Raw genomic sequence first — 14,486 nt, forward strand, 5'->3', positions numbered from 1 at the left:
AAACCTCCACATGGGCGCTGGGAAGTGAACCAAGGCCCACTGTAAGAGCTGCGAGTGCTCTTAACTGCTGAGCCATCTCCCTAAATACAATCAATTTAGTCTTTTAAACAAATGTATACCTTTATTTAAAATTGTAAATAGTCTGAAATAATTGGAGAGGGGCTTACAAATTCAGGAAACCTGTCCTCCGCCTCCTTCTCCAGTGGCCATAAAATGAATTCTGTGATTCTTTGCTTTATCAGTGTCTCTACCAACCACAGACTAGGCAGTGTGGAGGAGGAGAACACAACTTTAATCCCAGCGCTCAGGAGGCAGAGTCAGGCAGATCTCTGTAATTTTTGAAGCCAGCTTGGTCTACCTACTGAGTTCCAGGACAGCAAGAGCTGTGTATAGTGAGACTCTGTACAGGCTCTGTACAGAGCTCTGTTCAGGGCACTGAGAGTCCTGAAGACAAACAACAAACCGAGACCTGTTTATTTGTTGTCTCAAAACAATAAAACAGAAACCTTTACAATCTAACACCAAAATAAACCTTTCTTCTTGACTAGATATTTGTTACAGTAACAGAAAGCTAACACAATAGTAACACTACTGTTACACATCATTTATTACTGCTAACACTTAGGTTCATAATCAGAGACTCACAATAGATCTTAGAGGAAATAAACTCTTCTGAATTAGTTTCACATATATACTTACTAACGAAACTTTGTGTGTAGAGCTGTCTCTGAATGAAAGAACTACAATGTAGTTGATCATTACTGTTCTAAAAGAAGCTCATGGTCTCCCTTTGAGAAAATTTCATGCCAATTTATCTGATTAAAGAGAGCATAAATATTTGAGGGTCTGTTAGTTTACACAGAGTCTCACTATGTAGCCCAAGCAGGCCTCAGACTCACAGTAACCCTCTGCTTCAGTGTCCTGAGTGCTGGGATTACAGGCTTGCACTTCCATTCCTGGTCTGAGTCCCAATTATTTTTATGCTGCTGCTGCTGATAAATTGTGGCTTTCTGGTGGCAGCAACCTCTTCATGAGAACTTGCTTCTCACGGGGGATCTCCTTCATCCCTCTCCAGAAGGGAGGAGAACCATGGGAAGTGCCAGGTTCAGGGCCCTGCTTCCTCCCTCTTGGGTGCGAAATGCCTAGATTCTATAAAATCCCCATGGTCTTCAGTCTATCTACAAAAGGTCGTCATGTGGAGCTGCTCCAGTCTTCTGCCAGAAGACATGCCAATAAATATTTTGGATAAAAATAAAATGCGTGTGTGAGCCCCTGGGCATGCGTGTGTGAGCCCGTGGGCATGCGTGTGTGAGCCTATGGGCACGCGTGCCACAACATGCTTGTGGAGGTCAGAGGACAGCTTTCAGGAGTTGCTTCTGTTTTTCCACCATGGGTCCTAGAAACCATTCAGATTACCCTGGTATAGCAAGGGCTTTTATTGGCCAAGTCCTGGGGTCTGACTCAGAAAGCGCGGTATCAGTATTAAACTGTTTTGGGGGCTTACTCTGTTGGTAGAGTGCTCACCTAGCATGTACTAGGTCCTGGGAGGGTTCCCAGATCTTCTGGGACTGTGTGTCCTTCGGAGGACACTGCACAGTAAGTCTTGCCCTGAGCAGCCACTGGTGCTTGAGCCTCAGGTGACTAAGTTGTGCTAAAGCCACTAGTTTTCTGGGGCCATTACTCTGAATTCCAGTCACATTCTGTCTTTTTGCTTGTTTTTTGTTTTTTTTTTTTGTTTTTTTTTTTGTTTTTTTTTGATTTGGTTTTTTCGAGACAGGGTTTCTCTGTATAGTTCTGGCTGTCCTGGAACTCACTCTGTAGACCAGGCTGGCCTCAAACTCAGAAATCCACCTGCCTCTGCTTCCCAGAGTGCTGGGATTACAGGCATGCGCCACCACCGCCCGGCCTGTTTTTTTTTTTTTTTTTTTAAGACAGGGTTTCTCTGTATAGCCCTAGCAGTCCTGGAACTCTGTAGACCAGGCTGGCCTTGAACTCACAGAGATCCACCTGCCTCTGCCTCCTGAGTGCTGAGATTGAAGGCAGGCTTGACCACTACTGCATGACAGTTCAGCATATACGTTCAACACATCACGTAATACACGGCACATAATACACGGCACGTGATACACAGCACATAATACATAGCATGTAATACTCAGGAAAAACAGCGTACTCTGTTACATGAGGAGCAATAGGGCTTCAGTGTTTGGGGCCTAGGAAGAGCAATGTTAAACACAGTTAAAAACAGATTGAGGGGTTGGAGATTTAGCAAGGCCCTGGGTTCTGTCCTCAGCTCCAGAAAAAAAAAAAAGACAAAAAACCCAAACAAACAAAAAAACCTGATTGAAGTGTCTTCAGGAAATGCTGTGGTAGTTCCTTAGGAAGGTCTGCTCCTGCTTTTCCTAGGTGCAGAAGAGATAATAGAGACCCGCTCTAGGACAGGGGTTCTCAGCCTTCCCAAACTGTAACCCTTTGATACAGTTCTTCATGCTGTGGTGACCCCCAACCACAAAGTCATTTTGCTACTGCTATTAATGTGGATATTTTTGGAGCTAGAGGTTTGTCAAAGGTTGAGAACCCCTGCTCCAGGGCCTTCACTTTTCCTCCCCCCCCCTTTCTTTTCTTTGCTTTTTGTTTTTCAAAGATTTATTTATTTATTATACGTAAGTACACTGTAACTGTCTTCAGACACACTTTTTTTTCTTCTCTCTCCAGCCCCACTCGCTCCGACCCAAAAGATTTATTTATTTATTATATGTAAGTACTCTGTCTTCAGACACCCCAGAAGAGGGCATCAGATCTCCTTACAGATGGTTGTGAGCCACCGTGTGGGTGCTGGGATTTGAACTCAGGACCTTTGGAAGAGCAGTTGGTGCTCTTAACCGCTGAGCCATCTCTCCAGCCCTTTTTCTTTTCAAATGGCCCAGCCTGGCCTCGACCTCACTCTATAGCTGAAGATAGCCTTGAACGCCTTATCCTCCTGCCTCCATCTGCCGAGTGTGGGTTATAGGTGTGCACCAGCACATCTTGTCTGTCTTGGTGCTGGGGAGTGAGCCCAGGGCTTTGTTATGTTAAGCAAGCACTCTCCAACCATCCCCACTCCATGCCCTGAAGCTTGGTTCCTCCTCTGTCTATGCCATCACTTCCTGTGTACTGGGGCAAGACCAGAGTCTCTCTATGTAGCCTTGGCTGTCCTGGAACTCACTAAGTAGACCAAGCTGGCCTCTGACTCAAAGAGATCCTCCTCCCTCTGCCTCTCAAGTTCTAGGATGAAAGGTGTGCACTACCACATCTGGCTTGAGTCAGTATTTTGCACTATAGTAGACTACTTCAGTCGGCCTTCCTTACTCAAACATGGTGGAAGTCTCATGCTGGTGAAGATACACATACAGTCCCTGTACCAGCGGAAACACGGGGACAGTTCACATGCAAGAACCAACTGCCATGGGGCCAAAAGAAAAGATTCACTTCATCTAAGACTGTCCTTGCATTGCTTAGTCTCAGCAGGGTTTATACATTGTAGAGAGCAGCCCTGACTTCCTGGAACCTTAGAATGTGACCTTATATGAAATCAGGTCTTTACAGATACAGACAAGATGAGGTCATACCAGACAAGGATAGGCCTTAAGTCCAGTGACTGCCATTTTTATGGGCAACAGGGAAAAAGTACTCAGACACCCTAGGAAGGCCACAGAGTGACGGGGACAGAGAGTGGTGCCGCAACCTCAAGAAAAAGGAATGCCAAGAGCACCAGGAGCCCCTGGAGCTTGGACACGCTCCCTGGGAACCCAGGGCCCTGCTGACAGTGTGAGCTCGGCCCTTCAGCCTCTAGGGCTGTGGAAGAATAAAGGCGTAGGTCATTGGTGACAGCAGGTGGCTGTGTGGGATGAACGCAGGCCACAGGACGCCTGGCCAGGAAGAAGCCATGAGATTTCACAGGAGCCTGGCAACAGCAAGGGTCTCGCAGCCAGAGCTGCGAAGTCTCCTTTGAACCATTGCCCTTTAGCCTTGTGCATTGTGCCCAAGAGCCAAACTCCTGGCAGAAGTCTCTGGCGGAGCTTATTCTGTCTCTTTCTCAACAGCCTGACTGGAGCGTGTGTGTGGAGCAAGGGTGAAGCCACTTGTCTCTTCTTCAGAGAAAAGGACTCACTTTTGGACAGTTATCACAGTCTATGTTGGTGACTACTGCACAGGTAGGTGACAGGACAGTTCCTCTGGACCCAGCAGCAACAGTGGGTGGCTACAGGTGAGAAAGGCTATCCAGATGGCTTTGTGCAGTGTTGGAACAGGGCCACCTAGCTAGAAACTGACATCAAAGATGATGTGACAGAGAACAGAGTGGCTGTGGTGTGGTGTCCCTGCAAGGAAAGGGAGCTACTGTCTTGTACTCAGAATCTGACTTGACCTTCCAGGTTGAATGAGGAGAACTAAATTTTCTGTCTCTGGCTATTTCTGCCAAATATTTTTTGACTTTTTGGCATCTTAACTGGAAATCTATCTTTTTTACTATTTACCCAATTATGTAAGATGGAGCGAGTATTAATTTGTGCTCTTCTGGAATGGAGCTGTGAGAAGGCTATTTTCTTTTGTCAAAGAAAAGAGTGCACATGTCCCCCCATGCTCCCTGGTGTGTGTGTGTGTGTGTGGTGTCAGGGAGCAAAGAAGTAGGAAGATCCATAGAGCCCAAGATGAGTGTTGAGAGCTACAGTATCAGGCTACAGAGCGGGGTCAGTAGGAAGACTTCTTCCCTAGGAAGCAATAGGCCATAGGTTCAATCCTCCGGAGAGTATTGGTTCATGTTTGTACTACCAGTACTCAGGAGGTGTAGGCAGGAAGACCACAAGTTTATATTCTCAGCTACAGAACAAGTTCAAGGCTAGCCTGGGCTTCTTGAGAACCTGCCTCCCCCACAAAGTTCCTTTCAGTTGAATTTGGTGACATAAGCTCTCAACCTTAGCACTCAGAAGGCTGACCTCAGGAGTAGCACCACAAGTTCTAAGGCAGCCATCAACCTCCCCTCCCAAAGAATTTCAGTTTCTTACTACCACAGGCATCTAGCTGCTGCCGATGGCAGGAAAGAGTGAGACTGCCGAAACAGGGAGAAAGGCAGCAGCAAAGGCGAGCATTAGAGCAGGGAAACATGGCGGTGGGGACACGAGACTTTGCTCGTAGCACTTGGCAGTAGAGACCAGTGGATCTCTAAGTCCCAGCAGCCTAGTCTACAGGTGAGTTACAGGACAGCCAGGGATTCGTAGTAAGACCCTGATTCAAAAAGAGGGGGATTTGTATGGGTCGGGTCTCCATTTCACGGAGAACCCAGGGATAGAACTCGGTTCCTCAGGCTTGGCAGCAGTCGCCTTCATCCCCTGAGCCAGCTCACTGGCCCAGTACTTTTCTTTCTCCAACATTGTGATGTTGGGCCATCCTAAGGGTGATGCTGACCTTGACAAGACTATGCAAGCATTTCAGATGAGTTATTTTTGAGGGCACAGAGACTCCGGGGGCTAGAGAGGCTGCCCAGTGGTCAAGAGCACTTGTTGGGTTCCCAGCACTCCCATGGTGGCTCACAACCCTCCGTACCTCCAGGTCCAGGGACCCAATGCCCTCTTCTGATCTCCAAGGGCTGCAGCCATGCATGCGGTACACATAAATACTTAACGACAAAACATACATATACAGTAAAAATAAGAAAAAAAATCGTACTAAATGCAAGCTCTGGTTCATATTACTTATCCTGAATTATTTTCTGCAGCAAAATAAAAAATCCCAACTTCCCCCGAAAAGAATTTGATTTGAAAAAATTTATTTGAGAAGAATGCGTCAGGTTGCCATGTAGGGCTGTCTGTCTCCAGCTTGTGCCCCAGGCTGCTGATAAATCCAGACAATAAGTTTCAAATATATGACTTCAAATGTAATTTTTTGTGTGTGTGTGAAACACAGTCTCACTCTATAGCCCTAACTGGCCTGCAACTCATTATGTAGACCAGGCTGGTTTTGATTCAAATATAATGTTTATTTTTATTTTTTATTTTTTTGTGGTTTTTCGAGACAGGCTTTCTCTGTACAGCCCTGACTATCCTGGAAATCACTCTGTAGACTCTCAGCCTTGAACTCAGAAATCCTCCTGCCTCTGCCTCCCAAGTGCTGGTATTAAAGGCATGTGCCACCGGCTCAAATAGGATTTTTTAAAAAAATTTTTTTAAAAGGTGTATTTATTTATTTATTTATTTAATGTATATGAGCACTGTAGCTGTACTGATGGTTGTGGGCCATCATGTGGTTGCTGGGATTTGAACTCAGGACCTCTGCTCACTCCGGCTCCAGCTTAAAGATTTATTTATCGTTATATTTAAGTACACTGTAGCTGTCTTCAGACACACTAGAAGAAGGCGTCAGATTTCATTATGGATGGTTGCGAGCCACCATGTGGTTTCTGGGATTTGAACTCAGAACCTCAGGAAGAGTAGTTAGTGCTCTTAACGGTTGAGTCATCTCTCCAGCCCCCTCAAATGTGATTTTTTAAAAAGTATTTTGTTAAGATTTATACTACAGATTCTAGTACATCAACTTCCAGGAAACATTTATATGCAAATCCCACTTATTTTAGTATTTAAAAATACTCATGACAAAGAAAATATATTTCCAGTAACCTTATTAAAAAAATAACCTAAGTTACCCTAAGAAACCAAATTAAAAAAAAAACTATGTGTATAACCATTTAAAATAATACAAATGATAAAGCAAATTTCTGACATTTTCATTAGATTTTTACACTGAGGAATTTGTTTTCAAAAGAGTTAGATATATTTTATTAATTTCAATTTTTCATCTCAGCCACCCCGAAAGTTCTCTGCCTTCTGCCCTTGCGCCTTAACTGTCCTGTTCTGACCCTTCTGCCCCACAGTCCTCTCTCCTGCGCTTGCTTCTGCCCTGGGCTCCTGTGGCCAGGGAACCTCTCAGTCAGTGGATGGACTTAAGGACAGCTGTCCCCTGCTCCCTGAGAGCCCGTTTGCCCGTGGCCTTGGGTGATGGGAGCCTCTTTCCCATGCTCACGAGTCACCCCTCACCTCAGCCTCTCACCCACTTCTGGAGTCTGCCCACTAGGACTTGTGAATCCTGGCTGGTAGAATGACCAGTTTCTGGTCAATAGACCCAATTTGTATGCAGCTTTCTGCTCCTTTGAAAACCCTTAAAACCCGTTTGGACTTCCATGGACCCTGCATCTTTTATCATCTTTACTGTTTTTAGTTTCATTTTTGTTGTGCTGGGGTTCAAACTCAGGACTGACACAGAACATTCTATCACCCTCCATCACCGACCTACATTTTAAATCCTAAGTATCTTAAATCCCAATACGAGGTTGATAACAATTATGATTCATTTACTCCCTGTTGCCTGTTTCCAAGTCTGAGAAACTGAGCTATCCAGTATTTCTGAAGCTCTGCTATCAGATCAGATGTTTTCCATAAAAAGCCAAACAAAACAAAAGCAAGCAAACAAAAAAGTCCCACACAAATAAAGGCAAAACATCATGTGATGTTTTGCATTCAAAACTCTGTACACTGTTTTTCCCCTCCAAATTCCAAAGGAATGTCCACTTGCTGAAAAATTATCCAACACAAGGAAAATACCACTTCTTTTCTGTTAAATACACATACATAGACCCACAGCCTGTCCCTGGTGAGGCTGAGGAAAAAAGGAAGAAATTCTTGTAGAAATCTCGCCCTGCTAAGGCTCGGTGGCTCCAGGTCAGAGGCATCCCATGTCTAGCTGCCGGGAGGGTCTTTCAGGCCAAAACGGAGTCTGCACAAGAGATCTCCTTTCCTTTCCGCTCCTTCTGCAGCAACATTTCCTCAGTGTTTTCAAAGACAAATCATGAAACGTGCTTCAAACATTGCAGTGCTTGTCTGGCGGCTTCTAGGCTGAGGACACTAATGAAATGATTTGTAAGAAATGCTTCATCTCCTTAATGCGGTTAGATTTGAATAGTGATTCGAAATTTTGTGACAGGGCTCACCCCTCCCTCCCACCCAACAGCACTAAGAATACAGTGTGGAGTCCAGTCAGGATTAAGAAGCTGGTTTTTCACTTGAGTACTAAAATATCTGAGGAAGGAAAAAAGAGAATAGTTACCAACAGTACAAAACTCCCTCAAATTAAAAAAAGATTCTTGGGGACCAGAGGATCTGGGAGATCTGAGCTATATGAGCGAGACCCTGTCAGCAAAAAAAGGTGTGTGTGTGTGGGAGTGGTGGAGGTGGGCTGGTGAGATGGCTCAGAAGGTAAAGGCACCTAGCCTGACATGCTTTTTGAGATCAGAGGACAACTTTTGGGAGTTGGTTCAATTCGATGGCGTCTATTCTTTCCTACCAGATATGTCCTGGGTGCCACCTCACCCATCAGCCATCTTGCCAGCTCTGTTTATTTTTAGCCGCAGGGTGTCACGCAGCTCAGGCTGGCCTGGAACATGAGCTAGAGCTGGTCTTGAGCTCTAGATCATCCTGTTCCCACCTTGCACATGCTGGGACTACAAGTCAGGTCTGGAGAGAGGTACAAAGTCAGTGTTTACTCTCTGCTTGTGAAGCAAACACAGGAGCTACTTTGAGGAGTTCAGAAAATTAAAATTATAGCTGAAAGATACTAAGAATGAAATGCACATCTAAGTTTGTTTGTCTTTTGTGGATTTTGCTTTTTTTGTTTTTGTTTTTGTTTTTTTGTTTTTTTTGCACAGCACGGAGTGGGGGTGGGGGAGGGAACTCCTGACATAAAAATAACTATAAATGGTAAAGCCACAAAAAGTTGTATTTTTGCTTCATTCCTTTCGTCACACTCCCTTCCCGCCCCCCCCCACTGTCTTCTTTGTGCTGGAGATTGGCCCTCCTGTCTAGCCTAGCACTGAGCTCCATCTCCTGTCTAGCCTAGCACTGAGCTCCAGCTCCTGTCTAGCCTAGCACTGAGCTCCAGCTCCTGTCTAGCCTAGCACTGAGCTCCATCTCCTGTCTAGCCTAGCACTGAGCTCCATCTCCAACCCTATTTCCTTTCTTCTGCATTTGACTTGCCATCTGAGGATGTTTCAACTTTGAGGATGGCACAAAAGTTGACAACATAGTTCAAAGTTTATTTTTAATTATGTGTTTGTATAAGTGTTGCTGTGTGTGCCTCCAGAGATCTGGCAGTACCACACTCCAGTAACTGCCAACCTTGTGGTTTCATATCACAAGACCCAGTAACCAGACAGAATCAAGACTCTTAAAGCTTAATTAACTAATCGGATTTACATATCAGTAATATCACAACTTTCAAGAAGCCAATACAATAATTTCAGAGCCAGTTGATAATGATAAAAGCTTTATCCCAATATTTCTAACCTTGTGAAATCATAGCTACTTGTGGCTGGAAAACGCCACACAGATACACATCAGGAGCCATCTTCCGTTCTTCTTCCAACCCAGAGATGCTTGTCTCTCCTCCACTCTTAGCCCCGCCTCCCTTTTCCCTGTCCAATCACAGGCCTCCAGCTGCCCTAATGTGATGGGACAGGGAAAATCCTGCAACAGATAACACCAGCTAGCCAGAAAGGCAAAAATGGGCAGATTTGGCTTTAGTTTTTGCATTTAAGTTGTAGGTACCGCATACAAATCAGAGAACAGGATGTTCAAACTGTCTTAATCTACTCCAAGTTCATTTTTCATTTTATTTAAAAATAAAAAACTTCAGTGTTGGCTATTGTTGTGGTAAATATTTAAAAAGTGGTACAATTCCTTGCTATACCCACTACTCTCTGCCCCCGTAGGTTGGCTGGCCAGGCACTGGCGGGCCATGGCTAGCCTGTTCTTTATCTCGTGGAGACTGACCCAGAGCTCCACAATCTCTCCACCCAGCTCGCTGAGTTCCCACAGGTGGGTTGCTACCATGCCAGCCCCATGCATCAAAACTCCCATGGCCTTGGTGTGCACACCAGGCAAACCCACGCTTTGCCTCTGTACCTTTCACTCTGGAACCCAGTAGAGTCGGGGTGAATGGCTGAGACGGTATGGGTGGCTCTGAGGAGAAGAAAGACTGCCAACTGGGGCTAGCCAAGAGGTGGCCAGCCCGCCAGGGCAGAGTGAAGCTGGGTGTAGCGTGGGAGGGTGCCACTTTTTAAAATATTTCCTGCAACAGGTGGTGGACCAATGTGTGGGGCAAGAATCCACTAGAAATTTAAGATTATTAGCCTGAGAGGGGTTTTTTTTGATTTTTAAAAAAGATTTATTTATTTATTATATGTAAGTACACTGTAGCTGTCTTCAGACACCCCAGAAGAGGGCATTAGATCTCATTACAGATGGTTGTGAGCCACCATGTGGTTGCTAGGATTTGAACTCAAGACCTCTGGAAGAGCAGTCAGTACTCTTAACTGCTGAGCCATCTCTCCAGCCCCCTGAATTAATTGTTTTAAAGATGGTAAAAAGAGTTTTATTTTCTTAGAGAAAAATGGTGCTTGATTGAGTCACATGGACTCAAGCACGGAAACCTTGAAAGAAAGAAACTGCTCTCAGGCTTGGAGGTTCTCTGCTGTGGGGAGTGCAGTCTGCTCTAGGCACAGAGCTTAACAAGTAAAAATGACCTGCTTGCCAGGCAGTGGTGATGCATGCCTTTAATCTCAACAAGTAAGAACTACCTGCTTCCTATAGGCAGTATTAGTGAAAGTTTGAATTTTTTTTAAGATTTTATTTGTGTATCATATGTAAGTATACTGTAGCTATCTTTAGACACTTTTTTTTTCTTCTCTGTCTAGCCCCTCTCTTTCCCTGGTCCCACTTGCTCTGGCCCAAAGATTATTTATTATATGTAAGTACACTGTAGCTGTCTTCATACACACCAGAAGAGGGCATCAGATCTCATTACAGATGGTTGCTGGGAATTGAACTCAGGACCTCTGGAAGAGCAGTCAGTGCTCTTAACTGCTGAGCCATCTCTCCAGCCCCCTGAATTAATTGTTTTAAAGATGGTATAAAGATGTATTGCTCTCTTAAGTCTTATACTCAAATTCTGTCTAACGTGGGCTTCACAGGAATTCTGGGTTATCATCTTGCATGGCAAAATAGAAAAGGCCTAAGAACTGGCACAGACAATATTTTAGTTTACTTCGTTTGTTTTGGATTGTTTTAATTTTTAAAATGGGTGTGATGTTGAGTTTTGTGGTTATATTATTCCTCTGGGAGAGAGGTCAAAATAAAGGTTTTTCTGGTTACTGGCTCAAGGATATGCTGATTTGGAAGAAAGGGTTTGCTTTTGGGTTTTTAAAAAAGGTGATTAAGCTCTGGACATCTTCCAAAGCTATATGGATCAGATTTGATAGAGGGAGACCCACAGAGAACTAGATTCCAGAGAATCAAACAAAGAGATTTGTAGATTACAGAATATACTGCTTTGGTGAGATCCATCTTCAGACATGCTGGCCTGACCTGCTTGAGCTCCTGAGGTCGGATCCAGTCAGGACACAGACATATCAGAGACTACTACAATTGTTGGTGTGGCCTTCTTAAGGCCAACCAACTCCCCCATTTTCCCTACCCTCCTCCTCTTCAAAACTATCTCAATATTCAAAACATTGCCTATATTCAGCTTTAAGAAGTTATGAAGAGCCGGGCAGTGTTGGCACACGCCTTTAATCCCAGCACTCAAGAGGCAAAGGCAGGCAGAGTTCGAGGCCAGCCTGGTCTACAGAGTGAGTTCCAGGACCGCCAAGGCTACACAGAGAAACCTTATCTTAGAAAACAAAACAAAAAAACAAAACAAAACAAAAAAAGAAGTTATAAAGAGTCACTTTCCCAGTTCCCTGGGCTTTGGGGCTGGAGATGGTTAGTCTAAGGTTGCCTTTCTGGGGAATTTAGAAATGGTCATAATTGGAACAGGGAGGAAATAGCTAGAATTGACTTTATAGCCATAATCTCATTTGGTAGAAATCTTTATAATTGTTACTAAGCTGAAGCCATAATTTCTTATTTTGGTACAGAATTTATTTTGATGCAAAATCAAGGTTTTCATTGGTATAAATTTCATCTATTAATATGAAAATTTTAAAAGTACAAAGCTTAGCCCCAGTTCTTCTATAACTGTTTTTATAAACTCATCTGAGATGTTTAAGCCTGTGAGTTAAGGGCCAAATAGCAAAGTCATGGCTCTGAGTTTATTGTTAGGGTGTTTTCAGATATTTTAATTAGAAATAGCTGAGGGTAATTAACGGACAACAGCCCAGATTACTTTACATAGATAGTTGGTTTTCAAAAACATCAGAAATCCACAGAATGTGACATTTAATGTTACTTATTTACTTATTGTTGAGACATTCTGCTCCTAACAGCTCCCCATTCCTGGATTCAAAGAAGCAGCTGAGCATCTTCCCGTCAGGTGAGGCTGTGCACTGTGGCCAGGCCACCACTGAGCAGAAATTCCTATCTCTCCTGCGGACCTGTCCAGTTCTTGAAAGAACACAGTTTACAGGGTAGGACAGCTTAGTTCTGCTGAGACAGAATAGGCTAGTCCTTAATAATTCCTGTTTTTCAAAGGTCTGTCAGATGATTCTGGGCCAGAAGGCTGAAGACTGATGCTCCAACTTCCTGACTTACTGGGGCTGTATAGGTAGGCAGCTGTCTCTACAACTTGTCTCAGTTCTGGAAGCTGTGTTAGGCTTCCTATCTCTTCAGATAATGTTGGTCATTCTCCAATTTCTGATGGGGTTGAAAGACTACTTATTGTCTTATAGCCAACCCAGGCTATTTAACATTGAGAGAACAGATTTGAGAGGGTGGTTTTCAGATGGCACACAGTATAAACCTTAGTTTAGATGACAGTATTCTATTTTATTGACAAAAATGACAGACTGGGTGGGCGTTAGGTCTATCTTTTACCTTATAAATTACAAAATGATAATAGTTGTGCTCAATTTATATTTGAGAGAAAAGTTTTTTTTTATTTGAACAGAAATGGTGATATGTAGCAGAATTTTCCCTGTCCAATCACTTTAAATATTAATACAACAAGAAGGCGGTGATTAGACAGGGAGAAGAGAGGCAGAGCTAAGGTTTTGGGAGACAGAGACAGAGAAGAAGGAAGATGGAGGAGGAACAGACCGATCCAGATTCCTCATGGCTTTAAATAGCCACAGGTAGTTATGAATATCTTATAAGGGATGGATAATTAAATGACAATTTGTCTAATCTAGGTGGGCAATTTATATCATTATCAATTGGCTCTGAAATTATTGAGAATTTATTGATATATAAATCTGACTGATTAATTATAAGCTTCAAGAGTTTTGATTTACTGGGTTAAGGGGAATTGTGACCACTGACCACAGGCAGTGGATGGCTGAGAAGGTACGGGTGGCTCTGAGGCAGTCGAACCAGAGAAGGGATGACTGCCGACTGGGGCTGGCCAAGAGGTGGTGTGACCACTGGGCAGAGAGTAGCTGGGTTTAGCATGGGATGGTGCCACTTTTTTAATATTGCCCACAACAGGCTATAATCTTCTGACTGGCATCATCATCATCATCATCATAAAATGCTGTGAACATTTTAGTGCTGCAGCTTAACAAGTTGGTGCTAAGATACAGTGATTTGAATAGATGCTTGCATAAATCTGGGGTTCCATGGAACGTGGTTTGAAGACTCTTCCCCATCCCCCATTCCCCCCCAGACAGGGTTTCTCTGTGTAGCCCTGGCTGTCCTGGAACTCACTTGGTAGACCAGGCTGGCCTCGAACTCAGAAATCTGCCTGCCTCTGCCTCCCAAGTGCTGGGATTAAAGGTGTGTGCCACCACCGTCCGGCTTGAAGACTCTTTTTACCTCTCTTGGAGCCATTGTCACTTAATTTAATTATCTTACCTCTTAGAAAATGACAGCCGCTTAAGCTATAGGTATAGACCAAGGTTTAAATGTCTTTGGGTCATCTCTCGGGATCTAAAAAAAACAAAAAGAAACATAAGACCAAAACTTACCATGTGCCCTGTAATGCGTCTCTGACTTCAATTGTGACCAGAGAAATCACATCAAATCGCCTTTTTTCTTTAAAGAAAAAAAAAACAAAAAAACAAAAAACCTAGGGTCTTAATATGCTCAGACAAGTTTTTCAGACAAGTTTGTGTTGCAGTCCTGATTGGCCTGGAACTCACTATGTAGAGGAAGCTGGCTTTGAACTTGTGATGATCTTGCTTCAACCTTCCAAGTGTTAAGTGTTGGATTTTTAGGCTGTGCCATCATACCCAGCCAGGAACTGAGATTTTGAAAAACTAAATAATCCTACTCTTTACCAAAAGTGACTCTACCTCAGGTTGGACCAGGACCTTTGTGTTAGGCCAGCTCAAGCAGTGTAAGCATGGCTTCACAGACTGGAGAGAATAAGACAAGGCCGTTGAGAAGGGAAACCACTTTCATCATCTATATTCCAGTGGGAACTGAGAAAAACGTTAAAACTTATAAACATGTCCAGAAAGGTAAGATCGC

General features: G+C 43.9%; 1 protein-coding gene across 1 annotated transcript in view; it reads right to left on the reverse strand.

Moving 5' to 3' along the window:
• Positions 1-5,806: 5,806 nt before the first annotated feature.
• LOC127692161 (aldehyde oxidase 2) overlaps positions 5,807-14,486 on the reverse strand; it is a 95,083-nt gene continuing 86,403 nt past the window's right edge. Inside the window, exons 35-36 of the mRNA XM_052192229.1 lie at positions 13,869-13,943; positions 5,807-7,931 (exon numbers count right to left, since the gene is read on the reverse strand). Of these exons, the coding sequence (XP_052048189.1) occupies positions 13,890-13,943 (54 nt within the window). The 3' untranslated portion in view covers positions 5,807-7,931; positions 13,869-13,889. The remainder of the gene's footprint in view (positions 7,932-13,868; positions 13,944-14,486) is intronic.

Source organism: Apodemus sylvaticus, chromosome 9 (genome assembly GCF_947179515.1).
Source record: "Apodemus sylvaticus chromosome 9, mApoSyl1.1, whole genome shotgun sequence".
Classification (NCBI taxonomy): domain Eukaryota; kingdom Metazoa; phylum Chordata; class Mammalia; order Rodentia; family Muridae; genus Apodemus; species Apodemus sylvaticus.